A 21,135-nucleotide genomic window follows, 5' to 3' on the forward strand; every position below is an offset into this window, starting at 1 on the left:
TATAGTAGTGCTACTCAAATAAGTGTCTTTAGACCATTTGTGACTGGTCTGAAATGAATTAGGTGCAGGAATTGAGAGTAAGCCTTGAGAAGATTTTTACAGATACTGAATATGGCTACAGATTTTTTTTTTAATGTTTATTTATTATCAAGAGACAGAGAGACACAGAGTGTGAGCATGGGAGGGGCAGAGAGAGGGGGAGACACAGAATCTGAAGCAGGCTCCAGGCTCTGCGCTTGTCAGCACAGAGCCCGACGCGGGGCCCGAACTCAGAAACTGCGAGGTCATGGTGTGAGCCGAAGTCGGATGCTCAACCGACTGAGCCACCCAGGTGCCCCTACAGATTTTTTAAAAAGTATTTCACAAAATCATTTGCACTTAACAAAAAGGAAGTTTGTCTTTTTTTTTTTAAATAAACTATTAATGTGAAGAAGCACTATTCTATATAGTATTAAGAAAATAAAATTGTGGAATATTAAAAAATTGATACTGCTATAAAGGATGCTCCCTTTCCTGACTTCCAACAAAGTAGAGTAGCATTATCAAACATTCCATTCAAATACTAACTTTTTAGTACTGTGGTTTAGAATTACCTTAGAACCTAGGAGTCAAGTGTTTTTTTTTTTTTTTTTTTTAATTTATTTTTGGGACAGAGAGAGACAGAGCATGAACGGGGGAGGGGCAGAGAGAGAGGGAGACACAGAATCTGAAACAGGCTCCAGGCTCCGAGCCATCAGCCCAGAGCCTGACGCGGGGCTCGAACTCACGGACCGCGAGATTGTGACCTGGCTGAAGTCGGACGCTTAACCGACTGCGCCACCCAGGCGCCCCAAGTGTTCTTAATTTAATACCAAGTTACTAAAAGAAAATAGATTTAGAAAACCTATCATTATGTACCAAGCTGTTGTTATTCTTACCACTGGTTTCAGTACTTATTTTTCTATTTTTAAATATATTTTACTGTGATATTTTCTTTTTAGAATAGATACCTCTATTCAGTTATTAATTATTATAGTTCTGTGACTTATAACATCTGTTGCATTTTATTAGTCATGTTTACTACCCCATTAATTCTCTTAGAATTCTAATGTGCTTTTTAGTTCTTTGGCAAAGTGGGAGATTTTAAATGTGTTAACAAGTAGTTATGTGTCATTTATAGGAATTTTGTTTGCAGACTTGCTCTAAGTTTAGTTTGGAATAAGGCTTACAGGAAATCAGTCATAAGCTAAAGGTTTTTTCTCTGTTTCTTTTGAAATTGTAGATATTTTTATGAAGTATTACTAATAAGATAATGTTAACTACCAAATATGACACATTGTAGCCTGGCAATGCCTGAGATGCTACTAAGCATGCCTGAGACACAGTTTGCAAGCCAGCTTACACCCCTATTTGCATCTCTCTTCACATATTATAGAATACTTACAAATTCAGTCATTCTTGTTTCTTAGTTTTTTTTCCTTTTAATTGAGGTATAGTTGAGGTATACTTTTAAATTAAAAACTTTTGAGATAGAATTCACATATAATGAAATTCAGCCTTTTAAAAAGCAGTGATATTTTAGTATATTTACAGACTTGTGCAAACATTACCACTAATGCCAGAACAGTTTGATCCCCTCAGAAGGAAACACCCTATGCCATATTCATTAGCAATCATTCCTCATTTTCCCCCAAACATTTCAGCCCTGGGAAAACACTAATCTAATTCTACTTTCTATGGATTTGCCTATTATGGACATTTCATATAAATGGAGCCATACAATATGTACATGGTCCTTTGTGACTGGCTTCTTTCACTTAAGCATAATGTTTTAAGGTTCATTCTTTTTTTTTTTTTTTTTAAGTTTATTTATTTTGAGAGGGAGAGAAAGCACCAGTGGAGGCAGGGGCTGAGAGAGAAAGAATCCCAAGCAGGCTCTGCACTTAGTCCAGAGCCTCACACAGGGCTGGAACTCACCCCAAGAGATCATGACCTGAGCCAGAGTCAAGAGTTAGACACTTAAACGACTGAGCCACCCAGGCACCCCCCAGGTTCATTCTTGGAAGTAGTATATTATCCAAAGTCACAGATATTGATGACTCTGTTTTCTTTTAAGAATTTTATAGTTTTGGGGTGCCTGGGTGGCTCAGTCAGTTAATCGTCTGACTTCAGGTCATGATTTCATGGTTTGTGAATTCCTGCCCCACATTGGGCTATGTGCTGTCACTGCAGAGCCTGCTTTGGATCTTCTTTCTCCCTCCTCTTTGCTCCTCCCCCACTCAATAGCTCTCAAAAATAAATAAACATTTAAAAAAATACATTAAAAAAAAGAATTTCAGTTTTGGGGGTGCATGGGTGGCTCAGTCCATTAAGCATCCAACTCTTGGTTTTGGATCAGGGTTTGTGAGATGGAGCCCTGCGTTTAGGGTTTGTGATCTTAGGGTTTGTGAGATGGAGCCCTGCGTTAGGTGGGAGCCTGCCTGGGATTCTATTTCTCTCTCCTCTCACACGCTTGTGCATGCTCTCTTTCTTTCTCTCTGTCAAGATAAAGAATTTTATAGCTAGTTTTTAAACATTTAGGTCTTTGATCCATTTTAAGTTAATTTTTGTAGGTGATATGGAGTTGAGGTATACTCAGTACATAATAAACTTATTTATTTTTTAAATGTTTATTTTAGAGAGAGAGACAGACAGACAGACAGCATGAGTGGGGGAGGGGCAGAGAGAAAGGGCGACACAGAATTGAAAGCAGGCTCCAGGCTCTGAGCTGTCAGCACAGAGCCTGATGCGGGGCTAGAACCCACGAACCGTAAGATCATGACCTGAGCCGAAGACGGATGTTTTAACCGACTGAGCCGTCCAGGTGCTCTGATAATGAATTTACTTTAAAAAAAAAAAAAAAAAACAGAACCTTTAAGTTTTGGAAAATGTATATAATTGTGTAATCCACCAACACAAACAAAATATAGAATATTTCTATTACACCAGAAGTTCCGTCCTGCTTTTTTACCATCAGTTCCTCCCTTCTTCCAACCATCCAGCCCTAAGCAACTACTGATCTGCTTTTTGTTGTTAAAAGATTACATTTGCATTTAATAGAATTCCATGTAAATGGAATACTACAATATGTATTCTTTGTAACTGGTGTCTTTTAGTCAACATGTATTTTGAGCCTGATAAATGTTGCATGTATTGGTTGGTTGTTAGTTTTTATTGATGAGTAGTATATCCTTTTATAGGTATACTATTCCTTATCCATTCACCTCTTGATGGACATTTGAGTTTCTGGTTTGGGGCTATTATGAATAAAGTTGACAGATGTTCATACACAAATCTTTTTGTGTACATATGTTTTTGTTTCTTGTGGGTAAATACCAAGAAAAGAAATTGCTGAATAATATGGTAATGTAAGATTAACTTTGTAAGAAACTGCCAAGGTGTTTTCCAAAGCAGTTGTACCATGCGACTTATGGGAGTTCCAGTTGCTTCATATCTTCAACAGTTGGTGTGGTCAGTCTTTTTAATTTTAGCTATTCTACTGGGTATGTAGTGTTACCTCATGGTGCTTTGCCCTTTTTAATTTTGGTAAAATACACTTAAGGTTTACTATCTTAACCATTTTTAAGTGTGTAGTTCACTGGTGTTACATACCTTCACCTTGTTGTGGAATCATCACCATCATCTAACCCCATTACTATTTTCATCTTGTAAAATTAAAACTATACCTATTAAACAGTGACTCCCCATTGTCCCCTCTCCCCAACCCATGACAAACCACCATTGTACTTTGCCTCCATGATTTTGACTACTCTGAGTACCTCCTGTAAATGGAATCATGTGGTATTTGTCTTTCTGTGACTAGCTTATTTCATTTAGCAAAATGTCCTCCAGCATCATCCTTGTTGTAGTCTATTGGAGAATTTCCTTCCTTTTTAAGGCTGCATACATAATATTCCATCGTATGCATATGCTACATTTTGTATATCCATGCATTCATGGGTTGCTTCCATATTATACCTACTGGGAATAATGCTGCTATGAATATAGGTGTATAAATATCTTTGAGACCCTGCTTTCATTTCTTCAAGAGTAGAATTGCTGGGTCATATGGTAATTATGTTTTTAGATTTTTTTGAGGAACCACCATGTCGTTTCCCACAGGAGTTAAACCATTTTACATCTCTGCCAGTAGTGCACAAGTTTCTGTACATATTTGCCAACACTTTTATTTCCTGGTTTTTTGATATCAACCATCCTAATGGGTGTTGAGTGCTATCTCGTTGTTTTAATTTGCATTTCTTAATAAACAGTGAAGTTGAGCATCTTTTCTTATGTTCTTTGGCCATTGAGAGAACTGTCTTTTCAACTCTTGTGCTCATTTTTGAATCAGGTTGTTGGGTTTTTGTTGAGTTTTAGAAGTTCTTTATATATTGTGAATATTAAACCTTTATATAGTTTGCAGATGTTTTCTCCCATTTGTGGGTTACCATTTTACTCTGTGGATAGCCTTGTGCATGAAATCTTTTAATTTTAATGAAGTCTAGTGTGTCTGTTTTTTCTTTTGTTACCTGTCCTATCCAAGAAATCATGTGTCCAAATCCTTTGTCATCAAGCTTCTATCCTACTTTTTCTTGTAAGAGTTTTATTGTTTTAGCTCTTATATTTAGGGCCTTTATTTATTTATTTATTTATTTATTTATTTATTTTTAACTAATTTATTTTAATTTTATTTTTTTAATTGACATCCAAGTTAGCATATAGTGCAACAGTGATTTCAGGAGTAGATTCCTTAATGCCCTTTACCCATTTAGCCCATCCCCCCTCCCACAACCCCTCCAGTAACCCTCTGTTCTCCATATTTAAGAGTCTCTTGTATTTTGTCCCCCTCCCTGTTTTTATATTATTTCTGTTTACCTTCCCTTGTGTTCATCTGTTCTGTGTCTTAAAGTCCTCATATGAGTGAAGTCATATGATACTTGTCTTTCTCTGACTGATTTCACTTAGCATAATACCCTCCAGTTCCATCCACGTAGTTGCAAATGGCAAGATTTCATTCTTTATGATTGCATTCTTTAAGATTTCATATCTTTATGATATATATGTGTATATATATAATACACGCACACACACATAAACCACCTCTTCTTTATCCATTCATCCATTGATGGACATTTCTTTCCATACTTTGGCTATTGTTGCTAGTGCTGCTATAAACATTGGGGTGCATGTGTCCCTTCAAAACAGCATCCCTGTATCCCTTGGATAAATGCCTAGTAGTGCAATTGCTGGGTCATAGGGTAGTTCTATTTTTAATTTTTTGAGGAACCTCCATACTGTTTTCCAGAGTGGCTGCACCAGTTTGCATTCCCACCAGCAGTGCAAAAAAGATCCTCTTTCTCCGCATCTTCACCAACATCTGTTGTTGCCTGAGTTGTTAATGTTAGCCTTTCTGACAGGTGGGAGGTGGTATCTCATTGTGGTTTTGATTTGTATTTCTCTGATGGTGAGTGATGTTGAGCATTTTTTCATGTGTCAGTTGGCCATGTGGATGTCTTCTTTGGAGAAGTGTCTATTCATGTCTTTTGCCCATTTCTTCACTGGATTATTTGTGTTTTTGGTGTTGAATTTGGTAAGTTCTTTATATATTTGGGATACCAACCCTTTATCTGATATGTCGTTTGCAAGTATCTTTTCCCATTCTGTCAGTTGCCTTTTTCTTTTGCTGATTGTTTCCTTCGCTGTGGGGAAGCTTTTTATTTAATGAGGTCCCGAAAGTTCATTTATGCTTTTGTTTCCCTTGCCTCTGGAGACGTATTGAGTAGGAAGTTGCTGCAGCCAAGATCAAAGAGGTTTTTGCCTGCTTTCTCCTCGAGGATTTTGATGGCTTCCTGTCTTACATTTAGGTCTTTCATCCACTGTGAGTTTATTTTTGTGTATGGTGTAAGAAAGTGGTCCAGGTTCATTTTTCTGCATGTCGCTGTCCAGTTTTCCCAGCACCACTTGCTGAAGAGACTGTCTTTACTGTCTTTATTCCATTGGATATTCTTTCCTGGTTTGTCAAAGATTAGTTGGCCATATGTTTGTGGGTCCATTTCTGGGTTCTCTATTCTGTTCCATTGATCTGAGTGTCTGTTCTTAGGCCAGTACCATACTGTCTTGATGATTCAAGCTTTGTAATACAGCTTGAAGTCCGTAGGGCCTTGATTTATTTTGAGTTAATTTTTGTATATGGTGTTTTAGTGTGTAAGGGTCCAACTTTATTCTTTTGCATGTGGATATCCAAGGTTTCTCAGCACTGTTTTTTGAAAATACTGTCATTTCTCCCATTGGATGGTCTTGGCACCCTTGTTAAAAATCATTTGACCATAAATGTGAGGGTTTATTTCTGGGTGCTTTATTCCTTTCCATTAATCTTTTTTTTCAAGTTTATTTTTATTTCTTTTGAGAGAGAGATAGAGAACAAGAGGGGGAGGTGCAGAAAGAGGAGACAGAATCCCAAGTGGGGCTTGAACTCCTGAACTGGGAGATCATGACCTGAGCTGTAATCAAGAGTTGGACACTTAACCAACTGATCCACCCAGGTGCCCCTTTTCCATTAATTTGCATATGTATCTGATGCCAATACCGCATCATGTTGATTACGGTAGGTCTGTAGTAAGTTTTGAAATCAGGAAGTGTCAGTCCTCTAGTTTTGTTCTTCTCTTTTAAGATTGTATTGGCATTGGAGTCCCGTGAGATTCCCTTTGAATTTTAGCTGGGTTGTTTTTTTTTTTTTCCTCTGCAAAAAATGTCATATTTTGTTACGGATTGTTTTGAGTAATAATAAGTCTTCCAATCCATGGACATGTGATGTGTTTCCATGTATTGTTTTTAATTTTCTTCAGCATTGTTTTATAATTTTCATTGTAGAAGACTTTCATATTCTTGGTTAATTCTTAAGTATTCTTTTTTTTTTTTTAATGTTTATTTATTTTTGAGACAGAGAGAGACAGAGCATGAACGGGGGAGGGTCAGAGAGAGGGAGACACAGAATCTAAAACAGGCTTCAGGCTCTGAGCCGTCAGCACAGAGCCCGACGCGGGGCTCGAACCCACGGACAGTGAGATCGTGACCTGAGCCGAAGTCGGAGGCTTAGCCGACTGAGCCACCCAGGCGCCCCAGTATTTTATTCTTTTGATGCTATTGTGAATTGAATTATTTTTGTAATTTCCTTTTCATATTGCTCATTGTTCACCTATGGAAGTGAATTTTGTGTGTTGGCTTTGTATCCTGTACTTTGCTGAATTCATTTATCTTAAGAGCTATTCTTTGGCATCTTTAAGGTTTTCTATATATCCTCTACAAATGGATAATTTTCCTTTCTAACTTAGATGCCTTTTGTTTCTTTTCTTGCCTAAGTGTTCAGGCCAAAACTTCCCCTACTATGCTGAACAGAAGTGAGGAAAGCCAGTATTCCTCATCTTAGTGGAGAAGCTTTTAGTCTTTCACAATTTAATATGATTTTCACTGTGGGTTTTTCATCTGTGGCTTTTATTTATGCTCAGGTAGTTTGTTTTCCTTCCTTCCTTCCTCTCTTTTCTTTCTTTCTTTCTTTCTTTCTTTCTTTCTTTCTTTCTCTTTTCAATTTTAGAGTTTTTGCCTGCTTACTGTGTGAGCAGTGGTGGAGGGTGGGGCTGAGAAAGAGAGAGTCTTAAGCAGACTCCATTCTCAGCATGGAGCCCGAGATAGCCATCAGTCCCATGGCCCTGGAATCATGACCTGAGCTGAGTTCAGGAGTCTAATGCTTAACCTCTTTCTATTTTGTTGAGTGTTTTTATCATGAAAGAGTGTTGAATTACTTCATGTGCTTTTTCTGCATGTAATCAATTGAAATGATCAGGTGGTCTTTTTTCTTCATTTTGTTGTGGAGTATTGATTGATTCTTGTATGTTGAGTCATTCTTGCATTCCAAGAACAGATCCTACTTGGTCATGTACAATCCTTTTATTGTGTTGCTAAATTCTGTTTGCTAACGTTTTTTCAAGAATATTTGCATCATTAATCCTCAGGGATCTTGGTCTGTAATTTTTTTTGTAGTGACTTTTTCTTTCATTGATACCAAGCTTGTGCTGGCTTCATAGAGTGGGTTGGGAATGCTCTGTTCTTAGAGAATTTGAGAAGGATTGGTATTCATCTTTAAATGTTTAGTAGAATTTACTAATGAAGTTATCAGGTCTAAGGCTTTCTTTATTGGGAGATTTTTATATACTGATTCAATCTCATCACTAGTTATATATCTATTCAGATTTTCTGTTTCTTCAAGATTGAGTCTTGGTAGGTTTTGTGTTTCTAGGAATTTGTCCATTTCATGTAGGTTATCTGGCTTTTTGGCTTACATTTATCTATTATACTCTTAGAATCCTTTTTATTTCTGTAGAATTGGTAGAAAAATTCCCACTTTTATGTCTGATTTGACAAATTTCACTTTTTTTAGTTCTAGCTAAAGGTTTTGTTTTTTTCAAAGAATAAACTTTTATTTACATTGATTTTTTTTTTTTTGTTATTGTCTTTCTATTATGTTTTATTTACCTCTGCTGTGTATTATTTCCTTATTTCTTCTAGCTTTGGGTTTAGTTTTTCTAGTTCTTAAGTTGGAAAGTTAGATTCTTGATTTGAGATCTTTTTCTTTTAATGTAAGTGTTTATAAATTTCCTTCATTAGTACTTATTTCACTGAATCTCTTAAGTTTCATACTTTTTAAGACCATGATTTTTTTTTTTTTCTTTCATGAAGTGTCTGTTCGTATCGTGGACTTTTTTGTTGTTGTTCTTCCTTTCCTTTTCCTTTCCCTTTCCACCTTAGCAAAGAGTTGTAAGACTTTTTTTTTTCCTTAATTATTTTAGACAAGTTTTTCCACTACATGTATGTATGGGAATATTTGTATTCAATCTGTGGCTTGCTTTTTTCATTATTTTGACAGTGTCTTTTAAGCAGAGAGGTTTTTAATTTTAACAAAATTGATATCTTATTTAGAAATCTCTGCTCCAAGACCGCAAGTATGTTCCCCCTTTTTTTTTTCTACTATAATTACTATTTGCATTTATTTCTGTGATGCATTTTGAGTTAATTTTTTTTATATGTAGAGTGAAGTTGGGGGTTTGTTTCATTTACTTTTTTCAGTATGACTATTCAGTTTTCTAGGATCATTTGTTAAAAAGACTATTCTTACTGAAATTTCTTGATAACTTTCTTGAAAATCTAATGTAGTATTGCTGCATTACCTGGAATATTGGTTTAGCTATACAATTTGGAAGTTGGATTAGGAAGAGTGGAAAATAGCTGTTGATGTGAGCACTCTGAAACTTTCATCTTGCACATAAATGATACTTACTAATTTACTCACAGGAGGTGTTTTTAAAATTCTAAAGTAGAGCTTTAAATCAGAAATTAATTTTCATATGAAATATTTTACCAAAAATATTTTTATTTTAAATCTCCTTATGTAAAGTGCAAAATCTTCTGTTATTTTTTACAATTTTGGGAAATTGCTTTGGCTCCAGAATATTGGAGTATATGTCATTTGCATGGAAAAACAACAGTACTTCATCTCTTAATTTTATTTTCTAGCTTTCAATTTCAGGTTATATAGTGGCCATATTAAATTAACCAAAATAGGGAAATGACATTTTCTTCTTCTCCACAGTGGCAGCTAGACTGTCTTGCTTGCTTGCTGAAGTTAATATGCCAGTTTGCAATAGATCCATCCGATTTGGATTTAGCTTATCACGATGTCTTTGCCTGGTCTGGTATAGCAGAAAGCCATAGGAAAAGAACTTGGCCTGGTAAATCAAGAAAGGCTGCTGGTGATCATGCCAAGGGTCTTCATATACCAAGATTAACAGAGGTAAAGTACAGAAGTTCCCATTAGATTATAGTAATGAATTCTATTTGTGTTTTATCGAGTTAAGAATACGCTAATGCATAAGGAATATGATCCCAGACTACTACAATATGATGTAACTGCTGAAGTGATACCTTCATTTTAAATTGAGTAGTAATTATGAAATAGTAATGTTTTTCAGTTTATTATCCAAATTTCAGGAATGAATGTCATTCTGCTGTACTCCCCAACTGTAGTTAGTCATTTACACAGTAATTTATATACTAAATTTGTCAGGGTCCATTTAGGGAAATAAGCCCCACTAGGTGTTTGAACAGAGGTGATTTAAAGTAAATAATTGTTTTTACGTGTATGTATTGGAGGACTAAGTATGTAAAAGGAAAATGTTGAGGTAACCCAAAGGAGTAACCATTCACCACCTCTAGGGTTTGAGAAGCATATGGAAAAGGTTTGGGGTTAATCAGAAATGAGGAGGTTATAAGGATCTTGTTGGCCTGCAGTTTAGGCCTCTGAGGAAGGTGTTCTGCTACTGCTTCTGAAATCAATGGCTTCTGAAATCAAATGGGTTAAATACTTATGTTTCAATGCTGACAGAACAAGCAAGAAAGTAATCTCTCTAGTGTCCCAGGTTAATGGAACCTCATAGAAACCAGCTGGCAAAAGAGGAATTTAGTTTATGATGTACCAGCCCTAACATCACAAAGCAAGTTGATAGAATGGTATATTTAGAGCTGAATGAAAATGGCACCATAACCAGGATGACATCCACAAGTATAATTAGAATTCTTTCTGGCTGTGGATTCTTTTGTTCATGTGATCAAATATTTGCTGTTCGAATTGTTCCATCCCTGAATTGGGAAATGGGGACAGATGAAGACAGGTTTTTAGTGAGATCTCTTCCTCATTTGTAACCTTTTGAGAACAGCATCTTACCTCATAGCTGACCCTAGAAACTCTAGAATTGTGAGTTGTTTCTGATTAGAGAAATAGGTTCTGTAGTGAACATAGGTTGGAAACTACTGGTGAAAATTGAAACCTGAAGCATATTTCCTTTTTGGAATTTTGGAGATTAAAGGGGCCAGATGATTTTGTTAGTATTCCAAATCATTTACAGCTAATACAATTAAAATAGACTATGGAGACTACAGTGTAATCTAAATGTGTTTTCCAGTATTGCTTATTGCCAATTACTTACTTACTTTAACCTTGCATTGCTATAATGTTTCAGTTAATTTTTTTCCAGAATAATCTTTCCAAGTTATAATTTGAAAAGCTCCCCTTTCCGTTAACTCATTAAATAACTTCACAGCTTTGACCTTGATTAGTGGTTTCCTCTTGAGATTTTTTTTTTAATGTGTTTTTTTGTTTTTTTTTTTAACATTTATTTACTTTTGAGACAGAGAGAGACGGAGCATGAATGGGGGGAGGGTCAGGGAGAGGGAGAGACACAGAATCGGAAGCAGGCTCCAGGCTCCGAGCTGTCAGCACAGAGCCCGACGCGGGGCTCGAACTCGTGAACCACGAGATCATGACCTGAGCCAAAGTCGGACACTTAAACGACTCAGCCACCCAGGCGCCCCATCCTCTTGAGATTTTAATAATAAATATATATAGTATAGATATAAACTACATACATAAGGAATTTAAAAATATTGTTTTTTAAAAAGTATATGCAAGTACATGCTTATTGACAATAATTCGGAATATATAGGTGAACCTATCCTCCTAGTCATAGGTGACTACCGTTAATAGTTATGATTTTTTTCTGTGCACATACTTCTATAGTTTAGAAAAGGTGCTTACTAAATATTTTTTTCCATTGGTTTATCATAATCAGAACTTAATGTATTAAGCTATTTGGGAACAAAAATCTTTGTTATATTAATTCTAGAGACAAAGTTAGCCAGTTTTGATACTCTATAGATAGTGAGGAAGAACACTAATTTTTTCATAATTTACTGTCATGCATTATTTCATTTGTTATCCTTAAAAAGCTTTTCAGAACGTTCAAATTTCAAGTTGAACTTTCAAATTCCAGCCTAGACCGCTTTCCTTAAAGCTGTTCTGATTTCACCAGGGACAGGTTTAGTTGCTGCTCTCTTTTTTTTGCTCATGTGGCACATTGTATTCCTTGTGTTACAGTGCTTTCTATGTTATCTGCTGCAGTGGATTCAAACCTCCAGGATGGGAACAGTGCTTATAACATAAGTGCCCAGAAGGGTTTCGATCTGCAGAAGGGAGTCAGTAATTCTTTATTTATATAAATTAGCAAATTATTTTCTACCATTATATAGAACTCTATAGAACATTATATAGAATTCCCATTATATAGAAGAACTAATACCTAAAAATTAAGTAGTTTATTAGAATCATGCAGCTTGAAAGTTTGCAAACTAAATATTGATCCTCAGGATTTTTAATCTAGAATCTATGCCCTGTATTCATCTTTTTCTCTGTTTCAGGATGGTTGAGATCTCTGTTGCTGCTTGGCCTTACTTATTTCAAAATTTAAAAATGTATAATTCTCCTTCACCACCCCAATAAACCACCGACATGTGTAATATGTTTTTTTCACCCATGTGGGTGACATGTAAAGAATTTGTGGGTCAAATACAAAGAATAGTTTTGTAAAATAATAATAATAATAATACTAAAATAGTTTGGCCTCTGTATTTCTAAATTTTCATTTTTTTTAAGTTGCTATTCTTAAGTTTGTTCGCAAAATTCTGATTTTCTAATATTGATATTTTTACTGTATGATTTTCTTTGTCATAGATAAAAATCAAATTTGGAGTTTTGGGTTAAAAATGCATTTTTGTGTTTTAGCATATTTAAAGATTTTTTTGTAATGTTTTTTGTTTTGAAGGTATTTCTTGTTCTTGTCCAAGGAACCAGTTTGATTCAGCGACTTATGTCTGTTACTTATACATATGATAATCTGGCTCCTAGGTATGAAGTTTTTACATAATTTATGTATGTATTTGTAGTAAGAATGGAGTGTTTTAAAATTTCATGTTGAAAACATTTAAGTGAGCAGAAAAACTGTTAGGGCATCTTAACTTTTCTACTGTTCATCTTCATTTGTGTATTGTCAACATTTTGTCAGTTTTTATTGCATAATCATGAACGTTCATTTTCTGTGTGTGTGTGTGTGTGTGTGTCTTTGTGCACATATTTATTTATATATTGTCCTGAATTTTATGAGAGTAAGGTTCAGATATCATGACCATTTACCCGTAATCCTTCGATACCAGGACATTTTCTTAATAATTGGAGTAAACACTCAAATATAGCAAGTTTAACATGGTTATGATAGTGTTATTTAATATATAGTTCACACTCAAATTGTCCCATTAATATTCTTTATAGTGTTTTTTTCCCCCCCTGGTCTAGGATCATGTACTGCATTTGGTTGTATTTCTTCCATTTCCTTTTACCCAGGGATACTTCGTTAGCCTCTCATGATACTGACATTTCTGAGTAGTGCAGGCCAGTTGCTTTATAAAGCACCTTTCAATTTAGGTTTTCCTGATTGTTCTTCATGATTAAATTCAGATTATATACATTTTTAGCAGGAATATAGACATTTTTAGCAGCAGTACTCTGTAAGTAAAGTGTCTTTCTCAATACATAACTGGTGATGTCAGTTTGTCCCATTATTAATGATATTAATTTTTACTAGTTTATTTTGTTTCCTGCAGGTTTCTTTACAGTAAGGTTTCTGATTTTTTCTAATGAAAAGTAACCCGTGGGAAGCTGCTCCTCATAAAACTTTCATTCATTTTCAGCAGAGATGATTCTTGCCTAATTCAGTTATTAGTAAATGTTTGGAAACTAGTGATTTTCTGACTTACAACCATTCCTTTTATGCTTATTCGTTGACATTGTGTTTTGAAGAAGAGTTTTCTCTTCTTCCTTTTACTTCATATCAGTTTGAATTAATGGATTATTTTTCACTCGGTTTGTTGCAGTTCATTACTATTACTATTCACTTTACTCAAATTATGCCTGAGCTGGCCGCCTCAAGCTTGTTCATGGGTCATTTTGACATATCCCTATTATTTGGGGTGGAGGGAAGGAGTCCTTTTTTATTTTTCCTGTCACTGTAAGATCCTCAAGGCATGTAATTTCTCTACCTTAGTCCTGGAATCAGCCATTTCTTTAAGAAGCTGTAGTTCTTGTTGGGGAGGAACAAAATATGGGTTCTTGGTATACTCATTGCTACTGAGGACTCCTTGTTTCTAGGCCCTTGGTGGACAGAGCTGGAAATATGTGTATATGAATATAGTTTAGCCAGGCGATATCCCATTTAATTTGGGCTACAGTGGAGATTTCTTTTTTTGAAAATAATGTACAAAATTTTAATGCAAAAATTCAAGTGTGGTAATTGCTGACTGATACATGGGTACCTGACTGTATGCCTTTAATAATCACATAAGTTAAAGTTGTGAAATTAATTTCTAAATATTGTGTAGGTATTTATGTTGGGCTGAAGTTTGCTATCATACTCAAATGATTTATAAAGCTAATGTAAACACGTTTGAAATTGCTTGACCTTATTCATGGCTAATAGCTGATAGCTGTTTTTAGATGCTTTTAAAAGTCACCTTCATAGGCAGTGGTTGCATATAAATAGCATGATTATTTTAAGATTATTTCTTTTATAATTTACCCTGTTTTTTGGGTCTCTCTCTCAGTTGAATTCACATTCATTGCTTAATCAATATCTACCTCCATCCACTAGACACTGAGTTCTATATGAACTATATCTGATCTTGCTCAAGAATGTATTTTTAGTACCAGATACTTTGTCTCATTGTTTATAAAACTTAGGAATGGACAGCATGTAGAAATGAAGAGATTACTATAACATGCCTTTGATTGTATGATCAGATAAATTTTATACCCTCACCACCAATACTCTTCACTTAAATAATTCTTAACTCTTCCTCTGTGTCCTCACTAACCCACACTCTACCTCACTCTTCCAACATACCACAATACATTGAGGTAACAAGGCAATTCAGTAACTGCTTTAATCTGGTTTTATTTCTTGAGAATTAAGAAATGTTCACATGACTTTGTTAGTCTCACACGAGAAAAAATAAACATGCAGGTTTGCTACCAACTTCTGCTATTCAAGCTGGTTCACTCTGTGGCAATTCTTGTTTTCATTCTACCACTCCTCATCCTTGTTTTTTCTCAGTGCCTGTTCATGCACCGTTATCTTTTCATAGGCCCCCATTTTGAGTTCATATGGTGGTAGGTTTGTATTAATTAAGGCAGTTAGAGCAAATATTTTGCCTGTGTTATCAAAAATCTTCTTATGCTATATATTTAAAAGATGGGTAGGTTGCTTTTGGTAAAGTTGATTATGCCAATATGATAATAACTAAACATGAAATACGGACAAATATATGATACATAAGTTGTATCTTAGTACTTTTTACTTTCTTTTTGAGAGTTTGAAAGGTATTTTGTTAATTATAACAAAGTGAGGATGCTAGAGATCAGTGCTTTTTCTTTTCCAAACTATTTATTTATAAGACAAATAATCCCCATTTATTGGTTTCGTTACAATGAAAGTTTTTAATACTTTAAATTGTAGTAGCACATTTTCTACTGAAGTAACTAAATGTATGGAGAAAAATGGTTCTAAAATAATACAGAATTAAGTTAGTTTTCTCTACTTTTTAATAATTTGCTTTTAACCATTTCTGATAGAAATTGGCATTAACAGTACTAAAGGAAGGGCATTATATGTCAGTGTATGATTTTATTTTTAAAGTTGGAAGTCTGAAGTTTGCAATCGAAACCATTATAACTTTTCTCTTTGTAATATACATGTTTTTAGTAACTAAATCCTGAGTATTTCCTGAGGGTTCACTTATTTCAGTCAATACTGTATTCACTCAGATATTGTTCATTAAATCTGAACAATCATATGGAGTGGTCTATAATAATTTTTTACCAGTGTTTCTTTAAAAGATAAAGACTATAGGAAAAACAGATATTTTTCTTAAAATTTATTCTTTTGGGGGAGTACATTGTATAACTTGAAAGGATATGTGGTAATAAATTGAGTCATTTTTATTTTATTGCTGAATTTAATTGGTGGTGGTGGATTTTTTTTTTACTTTACAGAGTTTTGAAAGCTCAGTCCGATCACAGGTCTAGGCATGAAGGTAAGGATTCTACAAAAGTAGTTTTTAATAGATAAAGATTTGCGTAACTAGATAATGTTTAATAATGAACATTGTGTTTTCTTTACAGTACAAATCCTTATAGTCATATTTTTTTCTAATTTCTCTTTAGTTTCACATTATTCAATGTGGCTCTTGGTGAGTTGGGCACATTGCTGTTCATTAGTGAAATCTAGCCTTGCTGATAGTGACCATTTACAAGATTGGTTAAAGAAATTGACTCTCCTTATTCCTGAGGTAAGATAAGGATTGAAGATTAGAACTATTACTCTTCATATTATTTGATATTATTAGCATTGATAATAAAAAAAAGAGCTAATGGAAACAAATGGACTTGATTTCGTAAATATATTCCATTAACTGGAATATACTTATTAAATACTTTAAGATTCATTATGTTTTAACTATATACACGTAAATGTGAATGTTAGTCTGTAACATTCATATTTGTCTTTTTTCTGAAATAAAACTGATTATTTTGCTTTAGAATTTTGAAAATCTTTTTCTGGGAAGGACTCGAGTGTTTATTTTGGTAATTTATATTTTAGAGAAGTTTTTTTTCCTTTTCTGTTTAATTAGAGTGTATCCTTAGATACAAGAGATAATAAAAATTAGTCAAATATATTTTGATTTTGATGTCAACACTCAGGTCAATATAATTTTCACTAACCATATCTCGATGTTGCTTATACCATATTCCTAAGTGAAATGGTAGAAACATATTCTTGATAAAACACTTAACCACAGTAGTCACATTATTTTAGGTCACTTCGTCTTAATACCTTTAGCTCTGAGTTGAATGCATATTCTTGTTCTGGCTGTGTCCCAGGTAATGATTGTGACATTTGGGCAAGTCCCTTAGAAACTGTAAAATGTTCTGGTTAAGTACTTTCTAAATTGCTTCTTGTTCTGAAATATTTTCTCTTTTTATTTAGTTTTGTAAATAAATTATTATGAATATCCTTTCCTTAGTCCCTTTTGTATTTGTTGTTATTATGTTTGTTTTTATCATGACCATATTTGGGAATTTCTAACATGTTTCTACATATTACTGTATACTTTGGGGTACTTTATTTGATATTTATGTGCGTGAGTATGTGATCAGAATATTGCATTTAAAAATATATTACTAAAGAAGCCATCTAACATGTTATTTCTGCTGACATATTTAAAGATTAACTTTTAAATACTTAATTCATACTGTCTTTGGAACTTTCTTTTTCATTTAGACTGCTGTCCGTCATGAGTCTTGCAATGGTCTTTATAAGTTATCTCTGTCAGGGCTAGATGGAGGAGACTCAATCAATCGGTCCTTTCTGCTATTGGCTGCTTCAACATTGTTGAAATTTCTTCCCGATGCTCAAGCACTCAAACCTATCAGGGTAAGTTTTACTGTGTTTAGTAGCTGTTTCTATTTCTGCAGTTTTCTTTGTGTCAACTTTTAATCACTGTATTATATACTTGGAGTAATTTTGAGTACTTGTTCACTGTATGTAGTTTTTACCAAGAGGATAGTCATAAAGTTCTTAAAGTGGCAGCATTGTGGACATATTGAGTGACACATTACACCTAGGAATGGAATTTGTATGCTTTAATTTCAGCTCTGTGGAATCTCTCATGGGTATTCTGTTTTGGAAATAGCATTTGTTCTTACTGTGTTTTGGACCTTGTGTTAATAAATTGAATGATAAAGGGGCGCCTGAGTGGCTCAGTCGGTTGTGCGGCCGACTTTGGCTCAGGTCATGATCTCGCGATTCATGGATTTGAGCCCTGCATTGGGCTCTGTGCTGGCAGCTCAGAGCCTGGAGCCTGCTTCTGATTCTTTGTCTCCCTCTCTCTCTGCCCCTCCCCTGCTTACTCTCTGTCTCTTTCTCAAATAATAAACATAAATAAATAAATAAATAAATAAATAAATAAATAAATAAATAAAATGATAAAAACATGATAAATGAAGCTTTCTTATTTACTAACACAGATTTTTGCAGTATTCTTTCATTATGATATTCTAAATTTTCAGTTTTCTTTACTGTTCCAGTATATGTCCTAGCTTCGTAAAAAATTCTTCTACCATGTAATAAATTCATAGCTCATTAAGTAAATTTTACTAATCTCAGAAGTATGATTCATTGTAGGATTTACATTTTTCTCCTCCATATTTACTTGTCATTAAGTATGTGAGATATGTAAAATGTTTTTTATGTTTTATATTTCAAAACTATAAAAGACCACTGCATTTGCGTAGGTTTGTATATACTCATGTTCTGTAGGTTTCTTTTGTTGATACATTTTCATTGAATTCTTAATTCATCACAGGTTATAAGAAATTTGAGGGTAATATTTTTCTGAAAGTTCTCGTTTATTTATGGACGTAGTTATTCTAATTTTACAGGAACTAGAAGTGTTCTCTCCATACTTTATTAAATTTTGAATACTGCTTTTACAGGGATTTAATTTTTTTTTGTAAGGTCTGTAGTTTCTTAGATGTATTGTAATTTTAAATTATTCCCCCTTTTAAAGTGTTTTCACAGAGTTTTAATTTTTTTTAACAGATAGATGATTATGAAGAAGAACCAATGTTAAAACCTGGATGTAAAGAGTATTTTTGGTTGTTGTGCAAATTAGTTGACAATATACATATAAAGGATGCTAGTCAGGTATGTTCAGAAAATTATGCATTAACTTGCTAATAGAGATGGATTATACACATGTATGTTTATGACTTTATATAGGTCCTTATTTTTAAGGGCATTTTTATCATTTTATAAGAGTTGAAAATGCCGTAATTATTTTACTGTAGTTGTACTGTTTTGTTCTGCTGTAATTCCTTTGTTCTTTTTACTTTGACCTTTGTTGAAGTGTCTTCATCTGGTACCTAGAAGTAATTTCCTTTCTTCTGAGTAGGATTTGTAGATGTAAAATCTTACTTGGAATGTGAAGTTCAGACTTTAAATGTAAATATACAGGTTTCTGTAATAGCATGTGGATTTGGAGTTTTGAATATGTAAAATAAAATTGCAATTCAGATAGAATTTAAGGTAAACTATCAGTTTACTGATCTAATTTTCTTAGACTAAAATATTTTGAGATGGTTAAAACAAATTAATTTCAAAGACAAACTTGTCGCCTAAGACTTTTGTTTTTTCTCCTTCATAAATTTAGTAAGCAAAAATGCCTCTAACAAAATGAGAAAGAAGATACATTTAGGTATTTAGGAAACATTTTCCCTCTTTTTAAAAAATGTGTTTTAATTTGCGCACCTGGCTGGCTCAGTTAGCAGAGCATTCAACTCTTGATCTTGGGGCTGTTAGATCTGAGCCCCACCTTGGGTGTAGAGATTACTTAAAAATTAAAAAATTTTTAAAAATGTGTTTTAATCCCAGTGCCTTTCATATACTTTACATTTTAAAAAATCCTGTAGTGTTTGCACTTCTTTTAAGGAGCAGTGTACGTTGAATTCTTAAAGTATTCTACTTTTTATTTGAGAAATAATTTTAAAAAATTGAATGTGTTTTTTAATTTACTTGAGTATTCATAAAATATTGATGTCAGATAAACAGCAGAGGAGGGGCAGGGACAGAGGGGGGGAGAGAGAATCCTAAGCAGGCTCCATAGTGTCAGTGTGGAGCTCGTTGTGGGCTTAAACTCACAAACTGTGAGATATGACCTGAGCCAAAACCAAGAGTCGGACACTTAACTGACTGAGCCACCCAGGCACCCCTACAACTATAATTTTATTAATTGACATCATGTATAGGTAAAGAATAACTGTATTATTTATAATTTAAATGGTATATTCGTGTATTTGGGAGACTGAATTCTTCTTACAAGGAAAGGATGTGTTTTGTTTTAGTAATCTCTGGCTACTAAACAAAAAAAATATATATATATGTATTTGAATTTTGTATTTTCTCTTTGTATTAAGACCACACTCCTCGACTTAGATGCTTTGGCACGACATTTGGCTGACTGTATCCGAAGGTAAATTTAAATGTGAGATTGACAGTTATATTGTTGAAAAAAGATATAAAGGACATAATTATGTGAACTATCTTGCGTGTGTTCTTTTTTGTGTAGCAGGGAAATCCTTGATCATCAAGATGGTAATATAGAAGATGATGGGCTTACAGGACTCTTAAGGCTTGCAACAAGTGTCATTAAACACAAACCACCCTTTAAATTTTCAAGAGAAGGACAGGTACGTATTAAGACATCAAATGTCTATATGAAATATGATTGAAACCTTTTTTGTTGTTGGGTTGTATGTGGATATGTTAAAATTATCTTAAACATGCAAACATAAACGTTGCTAGAACTTTATTGCTGGTAGGAAAAGTGAACATTGAATAAAATGAACCCTAGAAATATAAATCTTAGGCTTAAATTTAGAATGCTGAAACAAATTTTAATTCCTGTGACTTGTACATAGAAAGGCAACCCCGGGCGCCTGGGTGGCTCAGTCAGTTGAGCGTCCGACCTCGGCTCAGGTCACAATCTCGCGGTCCGTGAGTTCGAGCCCCGCATCGGGCTCTGGGCTGTTAGCTCAGAGCCTGGAGCCTGCTTCCGATTCTGTGTCTCCCTTTCTCTCTGCCCCTCCCCCGTTCACGCTCTGTCTCTCTCTGTCTCAAAAATAAATAAATGTTAAAAAAAAAAAATTAAAGAAAGAAAGGCAACCCCTACTTCAGTGGTACGGTTTCTGTAGGATTGAATATTTTGAATTAATAATTTGCACAGTGGAATTAATAAGTGGTCATTATAGAGTATCTGTTTTATTAGTTTCATGTTTTAAAAGCGCATTTGACATAAAATCTATTGAATACTAGATCATGCATAATGATTCTATATCTATAAATGTCTAATTACTCTTCAGATTAAGTTATTTACTTTGCCATTAGCACTTTTGTCATTGTCTGCATTAAGGGAGTTAGTTTTGGTTTGGATGGCTGTTTTCTTGAGGTTACTAACTGTGGTAAGAAACATAGGAATAACCACGATGGAAGATAGTCCTCATGGGGATGGTGTAAGGGATTCTGGTGATAAATCTGTGGTACTTTCCCTGTTCAGCAAAGCCCCTTC

At 34.3% G+C, this 21,135-nt stretch overlaps 1 protein-coding gene across 3 annotated transcripts in view; it reads left to right on the forward strand.

Moving 5' to 3' along the window:
* Positions 1 to 21,135, forward strand: part of USP34 (ubiquitin specific peptidase 34) — a 249,644-nt gene that overhangs the window by 156,247 nt on the left and 72,262 nt on the right. For all 3 annotated transcript variants that reach the window (XM_078444514.2, XM_078444515.2, XM_078444516.2), the window contains 8 exons: positions 9,662 to 9,862; positions 12,726 to 12,808; positions 16,004 to 16,044; positions 16,175 to 16,299; positions 17,292 to 17,444; positions 18,612 to 18,716; positions 19,985 to 20,040; positions 20,137 to 20,257. In XM_078444514.2, coding sequence (XP_078300640.2) covers positions 9,662 to 9,862; positions 12,726 to 12,808; positions 16,004 to 16,044; positions 16,175 to 16,299; positions 17,292 to 17,444; positions 18,612 to 18,716; positions 19,985 to 20,040; positions 20,137 to 20,257 — 885 coding nt within the window. The remainder of the gene's footprint in view (positions 1 to 9,661; positions 9,863 to 12,725; positions 12,809 to 16,003; positions 16,045 to 16,174; positions 16,300 to 17,291; positions 17,445 to 18,611; positions 18,717 to 19,984; positions 20,041 to 20,136; positions 20,258 to 21,135) is intronic.

This window comes from Panthera onca, chromosome A3 (assembly GCF_046562875.1).
Source record: "Panthera onca isolate mPanOnc1 chromosome A3, mPanOnc1 haplotype 2, whole genome shotgun sequence".
In the NCBI taxonomy this organism is placed as follows: domain Eukaryota; kingdom Metazoa; phylum Chordata; class Mammalia; order Carnivora; family Felidae; genus Panthera; species Panthera onca.